The sequence below is a fragment of the Solanum verrucosum genome, unplaced genomic scaffold, assembly GCF_900185275.1.
Source record: "Solanum verrucosum unplaced genomic scaffold, falcon-dt-bn FXZP01000024.1, whole genome shotgun sequence".
In the NCBI taxonomy this organism is placed as follows: Eukaryota; Viridiplantae; Streptophyta; class Magnoliopsida; order Solanales; family Solanaceae; genus Solanum; species Solanum verrucosum.
Window position 1 is genome coordinate 122,158 of NW_026020207.1, and position 16,538 is coordinate 138,695.

The window sequence follows — 16,538 nt, forward strand, 5'->3', positions numbered from 1 at the left end:
GTAGTCATATATCGTCACAGTATTTAAACTTCACACTTTGTCCCACTCTTTCTTACACATTTATTTTCTTTTTTTTCTTTGCTCACAGATAGTTGGGTGTATGCCTGCTGGGAAGAAAAAGGCGTTTCTTTTCTTCTGGACTTTAATAAGGTATTTACCTCTAGAGAGTTTTGGTTGTTTAGATTCTAGACTTTGCATCTCTAGAACCTCGGAGTCTTGTTAGCACTTGCCTTCTGCACAAACGTGCTTCTACCAGTTGTACGTTCCTACTTATTGTGATAGGGTTGTGATGCAAAATCTACTCGATATCATCACCCAAGAACATATTGGTTGCATCTTTTGTAACTTATGATCACACATAGTACATTTATACTATTGTACTCAAGTGTAGAATATTCTTTCTAGTATAAAACTCTTACTTTTTTATATAGAAGTTATAATTGTCAATAAATTTTAATTTCATCAAGCTCCAATACGTTTAACTTTTTTTTGTGGCACAACTTCCAATGTAATAAAAAATTGATAACTACATTTCCTTGTAATCATTCAAAAGGCAAATTGAACATGAGAAATCATGAGGAAAATAAATAAATTTCTAGAGTTTCACTTTTAATGATAGAAAATTTTAATATTTAACCACAACCCCAGGTGGATTTTACAGTCAAAGATGAAGATACTAGGAAAAAATTGAGTTTATGGTCGAGGAAACAAATAGGTGATGTTCATCAGAATACCATCGAGTGGAAAATAAAGCTTCAAAGTTTAGAAGAAATTGATATTCAAGTGAATACTAAACAAAGCAGGCAAGATGTTAATAAAGCGCATGTTGAGTATATTCACTGGATGAAATTGCAAGAATCCATACCTCTTCAAAAATCCCAATGCAAATGGTTTGAAGAAGGTGATAAAAACACTAACTACTCCCATAGCATGATAAGGGAAAAGAGAAGAAAGATGAATCTATCCAGAATCAAGAACAAAAGAGAAAAATGGATCAGCGAAGATGGAAAAATCTCCAAGGTGGCAGTTAAACATTTGCAGACTTTTTTTAATCGTCCTCAACCTTCTCTTAATTGTGATACTCTTCAGTGTATTCCTAACTTGATCACTTTGGAAAATGTTGTGTATTATGCATGATGAAAAAGAAATTAAAGAGGTTATTTTCAGTCTTAATGCTTTAAGTGTTGTAGGGCTACATGGATATGATGGAACATTTTTCCAAAGCTATTGGGATAATCAAAGAGGATATCATTGCCTATGTTCAAGACTTTTTATAGGGAAAAAACTGACCAAGTACTTCTCGCACACTTGCCTAGTGTTAATTTCTAAAATTGACACCTCTAGTTGCTTTGGTGAGTTCAAGCCCATAAGTCTTTCAAACTTTACTAACACAATTGTTTCCAAAATATATTCCTTGAGATTAAATCCTATGTTGAAATATCTAGTCTCTCCCAACCAACGCGGTTTTGTAAAAGAGAGACTAATCACAGAGAATATTCTTTTAGCTCAGGAAATTATTCAGAATATTTCTAAGACTAACAAGGGTGGCAAAGTTGTTTTGAAACTTGATATTGCCAAAAGATATGACATTATGTATTGGCACTTTGTGATATCTGTTTTTGACTAAGTTTACATGATCTTTAATCTTATCTCTGAAAATTGGTACTATGTGGCAATTAATGGCGCTATATATGATTTTTACTCTTCTTCTCAAGGTTTAAGACAGGGTGATCCTCTTTCCCCCTCTCTTTTTATTTTGGTTGTAAAGGTCCTCTCTATATCTTTAAATGATCTGAACGATCATAATTGTCCTAATATAAATCACTTGGATTATGCTGATGACATTGTTATTTTTAGTAGTGGCAATACTCCTCTATGAGACTTATCATGAACTGGATCAAAGTATATGAGTCAAGTTCTGGTCAGCTAGTTAATAGAGATAAAAGCTTATTTTTACCTGCTCCTAAAACTTCATCTCGAAGGATTAATAGGTTAAGGAGATGTACTAATTTCATGGAAAAAACTTTTCTTCTACTTATCTTGGTTTCCCCTTATATGTTGGTAGTTTCTTTCTCATGGGTGGGGGGGGGGGGGGGGCTCATTGTTTTGATCAAGACTGTTCTCCAATCACTTCCTATTTATACTCTCTCTGCTTTGACCCCGCTCAAAGGTACTCTTAAGTTAATTGAGAAGCATTTAGTTGATTATTTTTTTGGGGGTAGTAGCCAAGGTTGTAATAACTTTTGGAGTTCTTGGTTAAATTTATGTGTTCCATATGACGATGGGGGTATTGGTATCAAAAGTATGAAAGACTTTAGCAATACTTTAGCAATGAAGAGATGTGGAGGTTGAGAACCTCAAATTCTCTTTGGGCCTCATTTGCCAAATAGAAGTATTGCAGTAGAGCTCATGTGGTAGGTAAAAAATGGGCTTCAAGTAATTCTCATGCCTGGAAACACATGCTTCAAGTTAGAGAAGACGCAGAAAAAACATATGATTTGCCAGGTTAATTCAGGTACTAGCTCTTCTTGGGGGACAATTGGATGGGTAAAGGCCGTTTAGCCTATCAAGCCCCCGATTCACCCAAAAGCTCAAAATTGCAAGTCAAGATTTTCATCAACAACAAACTTGGAATGATTTTGCCAAGCCATATTTGCGCTTATATCTGTACATAGAGATTGACAACCCAAGAAGGTGGATCAAGTTTTTTGGGATCTTATAGACAGTGGTAAATTCTCTAACAATATTGTTTGGAATTTGGTAAGAACAAAACAATCTAATCAACCTCTTATCAATAAGGTATGGCATTTTTCTACATGGCTTGGTCCCAAGAGTTTTTGTCCATTTGATAATAGTCTCTTCTCCGAAGACAAATCCAAGATTTTTGAATTCTGAAAATTTATGAGCTTACAAAGAAGAAGCCATCTTTAAGGAAGAACACTGCTCATATTCAACAAGGGACCTGATGGAGTACAGAAGCGTCTTTGTTGTATTTTGAGATTTGTGTCTTGTGTTATTATATTGTAAATCTACTCCTAAGTTATAAAGGATAGTAGATCGGTGCTTTTCTATGTTTTTAGGTTGAGTCAGATAACTAGAGTTAGATGAATCATCTAAGTTTTAGTCAAGCCCCTTTACATCATTATTTTTATGTTCTCTTTGGTAGAGTTGCCTAGGAGTGTCAACTAGAGTTAGTTGATGTGTTGGTACAGCAGAGTTACTGCTTGCTTAGCTCTTATCTTTGAGATCTGAGATGGTGCCTAGAGTTAGCCTAGTTGGGTTCTTGAAGTCTAGATCAGCTAGAGTTAGTTTGTTTAGTGGTAATAGAGTTATTGCTTAGTTTCCTTTGTAGTAGAGTTACTATAGCAAGGGGGAAGGGATTAAAGAGTCTTAATTCCTAGGTTGCGAGAATTTGTAATCGGAAACTTTGCTTTGTTTGAGTGAAATGGAGTTTGGGTTGAAATCTTGTAAGTACAGGTCGTGGTTTTAACCTCCATTGAACAAGAGGGTTTTCATATAAAATTCTTATGCTTGATTAACTTTGAGTTATTTATTTTCCGCACTATTATTTTGATGGGGGACCTGGTCCAGTAATCACTAGTGGACGCATACATTCTAACATGCACAATGACAACACCAGTGTGTCTTTTAAATTATTTCACTTGACTGCTAGCTAATACTATAAATCAAATTAAGCAAGAAATCTTACCAAAAACTCTCTACAAAGGCATTAGACACATTAGGACCCCCACTGTTGAAGGCTACACAAGATTCTCCAACCCAATGACCATTCCTTTCAATGGTTTGAGTAGGACTGCAGTACTTGTCGATTCGGATTCAATTAACATTAATTAATTCATCAATTCCAAAATCAGATAATACAAGTCAATTGACTACCTTGGGATTCAAATGTACATAGATTCTCTCACAGGGGAAAAAAGATACCAAATTTCACTTAAAATAAAAATGCATGAAACTTACACTCCAGAGGAATTTGTTGTTTTTTCAGACACCGCATAACTAAAAAGTAGGACCTACATAGGTAATTTTCTTGTAACTTAGTGTTGTTCGAAAATCGTCACAACTGCTCAAATCATATACATTCTCTAATGAGATTATGCATAATTAATGTTGTGTAATGTTCTATTTGCAAGAGCAAAACACTTCTTACCAAAAGTTTCTTTAATTCTATATCTTGGATCCGAGATGTTTGGTAAATGATAGGAAGAAATCTTAACCATCACACACACTTTCAAAGGTAAAACCTTGAGAGAGTGTTACATGGGAGAATAGAATAACTTATAATTTTAGGTAAGAAGAAGCAACAGACCAGCCCGACTTTATTGGTCCAAGCATCCTTGTACTCCATGATATATGGATGGCATAGCTTAGCGATCAGATTCATCCATCATAGAATAATACATACACAAATATCATCATATATCAATTAGCATAACGTTACACAAACCTATCTACACAACGTGTGATTTCAAACAACAATTCAAAATCAGAGCAAACCATACCAGGCTTCTCATCCAGTAAACCTCTTCCAACAGGCTCACTGCCTTACACAACAAAAAGTGAACTTGATATATCAACTAACCTCCAAAAAGAAATATAATCTACCACAGATGACTAGAACACTCCATCAAGACTACTAGAGATGAGAAAGAAGCATATTCCAATAGTCCTGCAAAGTGATACAAAGCGCAGATCGTCCTGTAACTAACTACTAAAAAAATGTCATGGATAGTTACAGAGACACCCTTAAGAGCAGAGGTGTATCCAAGGGGGGTCACAGGGTTTACGTACTCATGCTCTCCTCCCGAGATCATATATAGTAGTGTTCTATTTTTAAAAAATATTGAAAAAACCACACTCAGAGTATTATATAATGTGATGATGACTGGGTGCACCTCTCTACATGAAATTAGAAATTTGAATTTTATATTTATCTTGTTTTATATTTCTTTCTAAAATTAGATATCAACCTTTTTGTAATAAAGCACCCATCATCTCGAATTCATGGGTATCATCAGGCACTACCTGGCAAAATATTTATCTAAAAACAATATGTATATATACAAAAAGTCAATAAAGGTTGGAAAACAATACAGAGTAAATATTATTTAGGACAGGAAGTGAAGACTAGTCTTGATACTATCAGGTTCTCATACTCAAACCCACTTACAAGCTAAATTGCAACAAAAGGCTAACAATAGAGCTTGTAGAAATGGTATATACACCACTTGCCATGGAAGCTGCATTATTCCAAATGAAAGTCACCAACTACATGAGAAAAAGAACAAAGTAGTCTAAAAAAACAAGAAAAATTGTTGCAGCAACATTTATCATGATATATGCGAGAAAGAGAGAACACAACGAGATTCTTATGTTCGATCACAAATGAACAAGTATATAAATGTTGTTTGCAAGTCAAAATTCAGGCATATTAGTCATTTTAGTAGGCTTGTTCTACTTAAAATTAATCGTCATTTACCTTCCATAATCCCTTAGATATAACTAAACATGGTGCATTTCCATCTCTAGCTCAACAAACAATGTAAACATAACAACAGTTGAATTTTATCGAAATCGTTGAGAATAGGCAGGAAATGCAATTACCACATACAATTCTTGCTCTTGCATTATTGGTTGTATTACTAAGTTCATGTCCATTTGTAAAGGACGATTGGTAGGATCATGGTGCAACAAAAAATGGGAATGAAATTATAGACGAATTGGCTACAAAAAACACAATGAAAGAAGTAAAAATGGGAATAACATTGAAAAAAAAAAACTCACTTTTGTTTGCTCTAAAATCATCATCTAAATTTCCAGAGTATACAGAATCCTCAAACTCATATCATAATTACCACAAATGTACGTAATATCGCATATTGGAAACTCTCTCACCACATGGAAGTTTCGAGTAACACAAAATTAGAGCAAATTAGGACATGATCCTTTCTTCTTCGCTTGTTTTCTTCTTTCATAGTTGATACTCACCATAATCTCCATGTAATTTTGCATCAATTCTAATAGAAATATTACTGCTTCTATTTCACATTAAAGTATACGTTATATCATATAACTAGTTTTTTGACACGTGTGTTGCATGTGATTATCAATTTAGAAAATATATGTTATAGTAAATAGTATTGCTTATTTAAGCAAAGATTTGAATAATCAACTTAGCACAAAATAATATTGTAGATTCTTTTGTGAATGTTCAATGTGGATCGTCATATATATATCTTATTCACACGAATCTATGAAGATGGTCAATGAAAAACTTCATTAGTTAAATGCAATATATATATTTATTTCAATTTGATGAGATTCAATCATGTAATTAGTCGTATTCACTAATATTACTTGACGATATTTGTTGTGTATTTTTCTTGTCATCTAACCAAATGTGGTTTGCACGTGGTTTCCACGTTAAACTATTTAGATGTCATATGAACATGTGAAAGAACAACTACATTTTATCTTTTAGAAATATTTTTTGTATATTAATTTTTATTTTGATAAGTTATAACATAATAGATGATGTTCTTGTTGTTGGCGCTCATATTTGACTTCTGGATTGACTATGTACATAAATTATAGATAGTTATTTGACTGTCCATAGTTAACTGAGAAAGGTTTCCTTTTTTTTTTTACTGGAAAAACTAAAAATTAAAATTAAAGAATATATTCTATCTGTGAAATCATATATATAATCACATTTTCATCTTACACTCAACAAAGATATAATTCATATACTTGTAAACGACTTTCAATATATTCAACCAAGAATGATTCGTTAATTGAAAAATAACAACACCGTGTTATCTCATATATAGAGGAGATATAATAATATGAAAAATTATTGGTGAAAAGTTAATATAAGGAAAGATGAAAGATAATAATAATAATTAATGTAATTACTATGTAATTCATAATATTATAAGTAAGAATGTAAAATATTGTGAACAATGATTGCAATAATTGGTAATAACTAAGAGAATTTATAATGTTATAACTAAATAATTAATGTGCAAGAGCTGAATTTCTAATAAATTTTATACTTACATAAATAAATAGGACTTTTAATTAATGTTACTATTTTTTTATATAGTTATTAGATTTTAATTTAGTGTAGGGACAAAATGTAAATGTTTATTCCATATTACTGAATATAAAATTTAATTTGTAAATGATAAATTTTAGATGATTCATATATATTCAGATATTTTTCACATTTGTTGTGAGTTTTTTTTTTAAAATAACTCGAAATATTTTAAAATAATATATTATGAAGTTAGAAGATCTTATTAACTTGAAAATACATTCGTGACATATATAATACAGAAAATAGCCAAAAGTCCCTCTAAACTATTACCCAATTCCCAACTACACACGTATTCATCACGGAAGTCCTATTACCCCCTTCAACAATTTTAAAGTGGAATTATTTGCTCCCTAAATGCTGAGGTGGCAAAGAAAGTGTAGTTCACTCTCTTTGAGAGAGTGAGAGGTAAAAATAATAATTAAAACTTTAATTTTAAAATTATATTTTTATTTTATATTGATTTTCTATTTTCTTTCCGTTTTTGTTTTATTTATTTTTAAAAAAAAATTAAGTTTCCTTTCGGTTTTTGTTTTATTTTTTCTTTTCACCTTTTTTCTCTTTTTGTTTTCTCTTCACCGGAGCAACACCGGCGGTAACTCAGCTCCACCACCAAGTCGCCGCCCTCGTCAGCTTCCCACCATTAATCTGATTTTCATCCTCAAATCACAACTTTTTCACGTTAGATCAATTTTTCATTAATGTGAAAAATTGACTATAGCTTAAAATCGAAATTCAAGAGGATCAAATTTTAGTGTCATTAATGGAGAAATTTAGGAACCTTTGAGTGAAATTTATAAGTTTCCCTAGTTGTATTATTATGACCCAACCACCGTACATAATTATCACGACATCAATCGCCATCTACCTCCATCGTGAACCGCCGTGTTCATTTTTAAAGTTACTAAGCTCTCAATAATATCAACCAAAATTCAAAATTCACTTTGAAAAATCAAACTTTGAAGTCTCCAAATATTGAACACTATCACTCTTTTTTGTGTTCATCACTAATTTTCCATGCAACTCATTCATTGCATATCCTACCAAACAACATTAAAGGGTAAATCTTTTTATCATTAATCGATCCTTTTTAAATTCTTTTGTTTTTTTAAACAAGAATCATGATGAATTTTCAGTTGATGTTAAGAAGGTTTATGAAGAAAATTTCACTCAATGGTTTCTAAATTTAAGCTTGCTTTGCTAATTTGAAAAATCATTTAGTCAAAGTAAAGAAAAAACGGAGCAAGAAAGGAAAGAGAAGAGAAAAGAAGGATAATATAAAAGGAAAAGTAGAATAAAGGAAAAAATAATATTTTTTAATTTTTTTAAAAGGTAAATTACGTGGCAAGCGCGTGTCACTTACTTTTTGATACAAATCTAGGTGTGAGTTTTTAAGGGGGTATATATTATACTTTTAAAATGTTCAGGTGGGTAATAGGACCCCCGTGAAGTATAAGTGTGTAGTTGAGAATTCGACAATAGATTAGGGGGGCTTTTTGCTGTTTTCTCTATATAATACTTTAATATAAATACAAATACCTATCCAAATATAAATATATATTTGCATTACTGAAAATATTTATCTCATAAAAATTAGCTATTAAATAAATAATAAAAAATAAACTAAGACAAACGCCAATTGGTGTTATCATATGAATAAAAGGGCGATGTTTATATAGTAATAACTATTTTGAAGCAAACTTCCTAACAATCTAAATGACATAAGTAGCATTGATAAATAAAGTCATTCTTTTGTCTTGAGAAAAAACAAATTGTGAAAATTCTCTAAATTTTGGAAAAAAGATATTCATAAACATATATCTACATCACAAGAGAAATTGTTAACAAAAATAAATGAATTTAGACTACATCATGTTAACTTTATATATTGGAACATTACATATTAATGTATATATTAAGTAAAAAAATAATTATTATATCATCAAAATTATTTTCATCAAGTACTCGAGGTTATGGAATATACCCTCTTAGGATAAAATATTTACTTCGTCAGAATAATGGTACCTCGTATTCTGCTAAATTTCAAACTCACTCAATGATAATAAATCACACAAAAACTTTTAAATTGCAAGAAAAAAGAAGAGTAGAAGATTAAAAAATTTGTGGATGAAAAATGAGAGGAAGTCCCTCTATTTATAGGCAACAAAGGGTAGTATGAACAATTGTTTTTGCGTCTTATCTGAAAAGTCATGACATTTCCGAGACGTCACAACCCTTTGGAAAAGACACAACTTATTGAAAAAGTCACAACTCTTTGGAAAATTCATAACTCATCTAAAAGTCCCAACCCTTTGAATAAAGACACAACTTATCAAAAAAGTTACAACCTAAGTTAGGGATATTAAAGTAATTTAACATTCAAGTTAGGAATTTATGCTTTTAAGTTATTAAAATTAAAATTAAAAATTAAATTAAATAAAATATTAATATTAATATATAGAAGATATAGATATATAGAGATAGATAGATAAATATAGATAATGATAATATTGCTACCTTTCCAATTTTAACTTTTTCGTAAAGATAATTTTATACTCTTTTTATGATAAAAAAAAATACATATATTTGGACTGATTTGATCTCCTTAAGATTATGATATTTTGAAGAATTATTTTATCAATATCTCTTTTGAAACTATAAACCAAAAATAAGATATATATTTTGAATATGCCAGAGAGCTCTAGTCTTCTTTGTAGGGTTCTCCTCTCTTATTCCTCTTCAATCCTCACCAATCTTCCCATCATATTTTCTTGCAAAAAGTAATCAATTATTTTCTCTTATTCCTCTTCAGCCTTTTCTGGTTTTCTCATCATATTTTGTATAAAAATTGATCATTTTCACTATGTTTCTTCAACATATAAAGGCATTTTGTTTTATAAAGGTGTTATTCGACTTAGGTTGTACGCTTCTTGATTATTCCACCAAGTATTCATTGTCTCTCACAAGCAAAGCTATCAAGTAACTCTATACACTGACAAATGGAAACGATATGTTGTGATGGTATAAAGAGCTTGCTTATGATCCTTATGAAATCATCTGAGACTACCTAGTTATTAGCATTTGATGAAGAGGAGCTTAACTAGTTATGTGTACAAAACTGAATAAAAAATCGAACTAAATTGAAAATCGAGTCAATTCCAAAAAAACATTCGACTAATAGTTTTGTTTGACTTGGTTGGTATTGGAAAAGAAAACCCAATTATACTTGGGTTGGTTTGGTTTTAACTAAACAAAATCAACCCGAACAAAACCAACCCGACATTATATATTTTATTTTTAAAATTTACTTTATACATAAAACTACTTACTTTGATGTAATTTCTAAATATTACTTATAACTTTTCATAATTTTTTTCTTTTAACATACTTTTTCAAGTCTTTTGAGATTTCGAATTTTGAATAATGCAATGAAGGTTATAGTTCATAGATATTAGTGACTCTAATAAAGTTCAATTAAAAATAAAATCATACTAATGCTAACAAAAAAAATTAATTTAACACTAAGAATGACAATAATGTTGAATATTTGTTCTTTAGTTTTACATTGGTTTAGACATATAAAATACATATCCTAATTTTTTAATGTTTAATGTAATTAATACGTAGTAGACTTATTTTAGCATGATTTAGTACTTTTAAATTATGATCATTTTCGTTATAACTTATCAATTTGCGATATTTATTTTATACGATTTCTTTATTATTTTTTATTGAATATTTTAGTGTCATCACTTATATCATATTTTGTGTTATTTTCTTAAGAAACGCCTTAGATAGTTGTATTTTGATTGGACTAAAGAAACATTTGGAGCACAAGTTAATTATATGTTTGTGTGAATACTTTGCCGAAAAATCCAAAAACCCAAAAAAAATCCAAAAATTATTAGTTTGGTTTGATTTAAAATTTTAAAAATTTAACACAAGTAGTTTAGTTTGATATTTCAAAAATCCGAACCAACCCAAGATTGAAAAACCCGAGTTTTATTAGTTTGATTTGATTTATAAATTTAAAAAATTGACACAAATAATTTGATTTGATATTTAAAAAACTAAAACGAATCCAGTCATGTACGCTCATATTCTTGATATATAATTGATCCAAACAAATCTAGATAGACAAACTTAAACATCTATAATGATGCACTAAGTGTATAACCGGACAATATGGCTGCGCTAAAACCTGCACATATCTATCATTACATAAATTAGTATTGTACCTGAGTGGCAAACTTTTCTGAAAGTTCAGCCCAACAGAAAAAAAGTGTACTGCTTAGTTTCTGTTACTTACAGTTACTAGTTGCAAATGGATGGGCTGAATAAAATACAAGTTTACTCATATTTGCATAAAGACACCTTAACTTTGGAAGTGTCTTATCACCCCACAAAACTATTTAATATCTTTGTAAATGAGCCATTTTCACCCATTTCCTCGTCTGGGTTGTTACGCGCGTGAGGCAGTGTTTTCACTGCCATTAACCAACTATAAAGTGTCACGTGTCATTTTATTTCTTTATTATTAATTATTTAATTAATTTAAATAACATCATCTTCGCCAAATTTAAAGAGAAAAGAGCCGTTGGTAGCCCTAAAATCGATTTCAACTTTTTTTCCAAAGCAAGCTCAACGCTGGTGCTCTCTCTTTGACGAATTTATTGTTTACCCCAAGTCTAATAAGGTAGGAATTTGTTTTATTTTTTAATTTCCAGTAGAAAGCGTTAATAATTTGAAGTTTTTTATGGTTTAATTTCTTCTTAATTTTATGATTAGATTTTACCGAAAATGGAAAATGCAATGTTGAATCGTATTTGTAATGATGAGAATGATCTGATGTCGCGAGTGAAATTGCGATGCAAACATGGTGACTTACTTTCAATGCAAATTTCATGGTCGGAGCACAATCCAGCTCAAAGATTTTGGTCTTGTCCACACTATCGTGTATGTTTCCTAATTCTTTTCTGGAGATCTTTTGTTTATGCACTTTTCTTTAATTTGTGCTTTTACATATTTTAGGAGGATGCGTGCAACTTCTTTAGATGGAGGGATCGTGAAGATGTTGATATATGATCCAAATACGTTATTCTAAGATTGGCAAAGAGAATTAAGGAGTTTAAAAAAGCATTGGCACGTTATGAAAGTCGTGTTGAAAGTAACCAAGTCGTGATGAAGGAGAAGAAGAAGAACAAATGTTGTAACTTGAAGCTAATTGTCTTGATCATTATTGTGTGTTTTCTTTTTTTAAGCCTAACCAAGAATGTGAAGGATGGAAGTTGTCGGTGTGTGCAGCCAAATTGCCATAGACATGTTTAGTTACTTTCAAGTTTTTGAAGTTGTAGGTGTGTGTAACTTGAAGCTAATTGTCTTGATCTTGCTTTGTCGAATGCTCAAGTTTTTGTTGGTCTTTGTTGTCGAAATAGTTATGATTTGAACAAGTTGTTAATGTATTTGGTTGTCTATATTATTGTGGTAACCATTCGAGAAACTTCAAAAATATGTTCAACTACAAATAAATGAGAAGAATATAGCTAAAAGAAACAAAACACTGATCAAAAAGAGGACTTCATTCCAACATAATCATTCAATTTGAAGAATTGCTATCAAGTTGATCTTGTTTTGTACACGCTAAATTGAGTTTGGTTCCAACCAAAAACAACACAAAAATATACATAGTTAAAATTTGTTTGTCAAAATGAACAAGACAACATCAAAATGCCCTACTTCCATGGCACATGAGTCTTCCAACTTGAACTTGTTTGGCTTTGGCTATTAGTAGTAGCAGTAACTGCAGACCTAGTTTGGATAACCTTTTCAGCCCTCATTCTTTCTAGGTTGGTACTGGTAATAGTTGTCTTCCCCTTCCATTTGAATCCATGTACTGGTGTGTAGCCAATATCACTAGTAACAACATCAGCCCTCTTTGTCACTCTTGTACCAGTATTTATGGCTCTTCTACTTGGCAATTCAGGTTGCTTAGTCAAATAAATACATATTCAAATCAAAAGACATTTAGGCTTGCATTGAAAGTTGTAAACTTACATTGAGAGTTGTAAATCCATCTTCAGCTTGGTATATGCCAACACCTACCATTTTTGGCCTTTTTAAAAGCTCTTGTTTGTCCTCCACTGGTGTTCTCATGTTCAACTGGTCTATTCCCTCTTGCTTCAGAACTAGTTTGACTATGTTGAGGCATTCCTCTTCGTCTACACAGTCCTTCATTCACATTTCTTTCTTGAGGCATTCATCTTCCTCTACATGTTCCTACTCTTTCACCTCTACCTCTACCTCTACCTCTACCATTAAAAGTCTGTAATTTGAAACTCAAATATTAAAGCATATCTATATTGTCTATAGAACTTGAAACTCTTTTTGTGCCTCTTCCTCTACCACGTTCATTATTTGTGGTGGCCTGATTTTCACACATCAGTGCATGCAATTACAACTAAATCTTGTACAAATGAATATATATACACATGTGAAGAAGCTCCAAGTGATTGAGTTGAACTATTGATCTACCTCTTGCTCTGCCTCCTACTGCTCTTTTAGTAGCATGTATATTGATATATCAATACAAATACATGTACATGTACATATAACTTACATTTGAAAGTAACAAATAAAAGTATGTGTTTGAGAAGATGGTTCAGCTGACTGACTTGGACCAGTACCTCTTGCCTGAGAAGATGGTCTAGCTAATTGACTTGGACCAACTTGATTTCTTGTAGGACAGCCTCTTTTATTGTGTCCTTGTGTACCACATTTGCTATAAGTCATAACAGAACCACTTTTGCTAAGCTTTTCAATTTTTTTGCTTTCATTTGCTTTCTTTATTCTAACCTTACTTGGTCTTCCAGGCATCTTCTTGATCTTTGGTGGCTTTATAATTGGATTATTTGATGTTGGCCACATTTTCATGTTATTCATTGGCTGAATAAAATAGGCATATATGCTGAGGTAGGTCTCCTTGCTATAACAACTAGCCACATAATTGATTGGTTCCAACTCCTTGTAATGAAGGGCAGCAACACCATGAGGACAAGGAATGCCCCTGAGCTTCCAAGATCTACAACTACAACTCCTACTAACAATGTCTACAATATGTGCAAATGCATAGTGTTTAATCTCAAAACCTCTTTATCCATTCCAAGTTAGTTACATTGCATAGACTTTTCAATATTTTCTTGCAAAATCTTCAAAGACATAGGAGATATATTAGTGATCCAAGTGTTTGAGAACTCTCTCAAATCACCAATTCTTTTCATCATCTTCACCCTTATCTCCTCAAGCATTGTGATGATTGTTTCATACCTTGCAGGCAGTATCCAAGCATTAAAGCTTGCTGCCATATTGTTGTCCATAACATCACATTTATTATAGTCCTGAAAATACCTCTTGCACCATGTATCCAAGTTGTACCATAAAAGATCATCCAAACAATCTTTTCCTAATTTCTTCATTGCCTGTATATTATCCTTCAACTCATCTTCAAATGTGGATTTAGCAATCCTCCAAAATACTCTTCTTCTTTCAATTCCTTTACATCTTTTACATCAATATGCAATAACATGTCTTGCACATTTTATGTGTTCAACCAGTGGCAATACCTCCTGAACAACAATTTCTAGTCCCTAACAAAGCAACATAATAGAAACATAATTAAAATGCAAAATTAAAAACATAAAAAACAACACAATCAAACAGTAAGACAATAAAGGTCTTACCATTTCCATATTAGTAATGATAGACTCCAAGATCAAGATCATACCTCACTAGTTCAAGAAATCATGTCCAGGTAAACTGATTCTCAACCTCAACAACTGCCCAAGCAATAGGCAGCATTTGGTTGTTTCCATCCCTACAAACTGTCACTAACAACTGGCCTTTACACACACCTTTGAGAAAACACCCATCAAAACCAATCAACTTTCTAGCACCTCAAAAAATGCTTTCTTTAAAGCATTGAAGCAAACATAAAATCCTTGAAAAAATTTCTTCCCAGTTCTATCTTTTTCTCCAACCTTCACTACACAAGTACTACATGGATTACTCCTTAAAATCTCATCTTTATAATCAAAGATCTTATCGTACTCCACAATGTGATCACCCATGATCTCTTGTAACACTCTAGTCCTAGCTCTTCTCACTATTGTCCTACCAACATGGATATCCAACTTTTTTCTAATAATGTCCTGCAACAACACATATCTGATGTTTGGCTGTTGAGTTATTCTTTCTTTGTATTTGGTGGCCAAAAACTTTAAGTTGCAAAGATAGTTATGAGTTAATGTCAGACATTTATGGACAGGGTTGTATCTTTTAACTATGAAATCTCCACCAGTCTTATCCTTACTTGCACATAACAACCAAGGACAAGTCTCTTTGCAACATCTCACTCTAACTCTGCTAGGCTCATTCACATATTTTTCAATTTGAATATGTTCTTGAACTGCATATCTTGTCATTGTCACTCTAAATTCATCAACACTTCTGAAAACTTGTCCTAATTCCCAAACAACCTTTTCAGAAGTTTCATCAAACACACTATATTTGGGGTTTTCTTCCTTCTAACAGGTTTATGCACTACTTGATCAACCTCTTCACCATCTCCCCAACATGTTTTATCATCTATTTCAAATCTAGGAGCTTTATCACTTAGATAGTAAGATTCATCACCTCCTAGCGTACCGACTAAGCTTTTCCTAATACCAATATTTGTCTCATCATACCCTATATTTGGACCCATTTAATCAACATTAATCTGATCTGAAGTAGTACCTCTACTTCTCCTTTGTGACCTTTTGAAATGCCTCCTGCTTGCCCTTATATCTATATACTCTTGATGGACATCACTTTCAACCTCAGTATCTTCATTAGTATCCTCTTCATTCCGATTCATCTTCCACCTTATCATCAATTGGATCATTATCTATTATAGGATCAGATGAAGGTACACAGGAAGGAGGAGGCACAGTAGAAGGAGAGGGTAGAGGCACAGTGGAAGAAGGAGATGGTGGAGACACAGTAGAAGAAGGAGATAGTGGAGGCACAGTAGTAGGAGGATCTTCAAATCGAGTGCTGGAAGTTTCAGAAGGACTAGTTTTAGGGTTGGAAGGAAAAGTAGAAGTAAGAGGCTGATTATTAGGGTTAGAAGTCTCATTAAAAGATTCCTCACCTACCCCACTATCACTCATATTAGGGACAAACTCCAATTCAAGTGGGGCGTGATTAGCTTCACTAACCCCATGAAAAACATACACCTCAATTGTATCCCCATCATTTATCATATTGAAAAGGTCAAATATAACCTTATCATTATCAACAAGAACCAATAACTCATCCCACTTAATGAAAAACTCACAATCTATTGTATATCCTAGTTCCTTTATGTAGTCTCTCAACTCAAAAT

General features: G+C 32.0%; 1 protein-coding gene and 1 pseudogene across 1 annotated transcript; both read right to left on the reverse strand.

The window, feature by feature from the left end:
- Nucleotides 1-12,849: 12,849 nt before the first annotated feature.
- LOC125830147 (uncharacterized) lies at nucleotides 12,850-13,373 on the reverse strand (annotated as a pseudogene).
- A 356-nt stretch (nucleotides 13,374-13,729) lies between these two features.
- Nucleotides 13,730-14,589, reverse strand: LOC125830137 (uncharacterized). Its single transcript, XM_049509339.1, has 2 exons — nucleotides 14,289-14,589; nucleotides 13,730-14,223 (listed from the first exon to the last, which is right to left on the reverse strand). Exons 1-2 carry the CDS (start codon nucleotides 14,587-14,589, stop codon nucleotides 13,730-13,732), a joined length of 795 nt encoding a protein of 264 aa, XP_049365296.1.
- Between the last annotated feature and the right edge of the window lie 1,949 nt (nucleotides 14,590-16,538).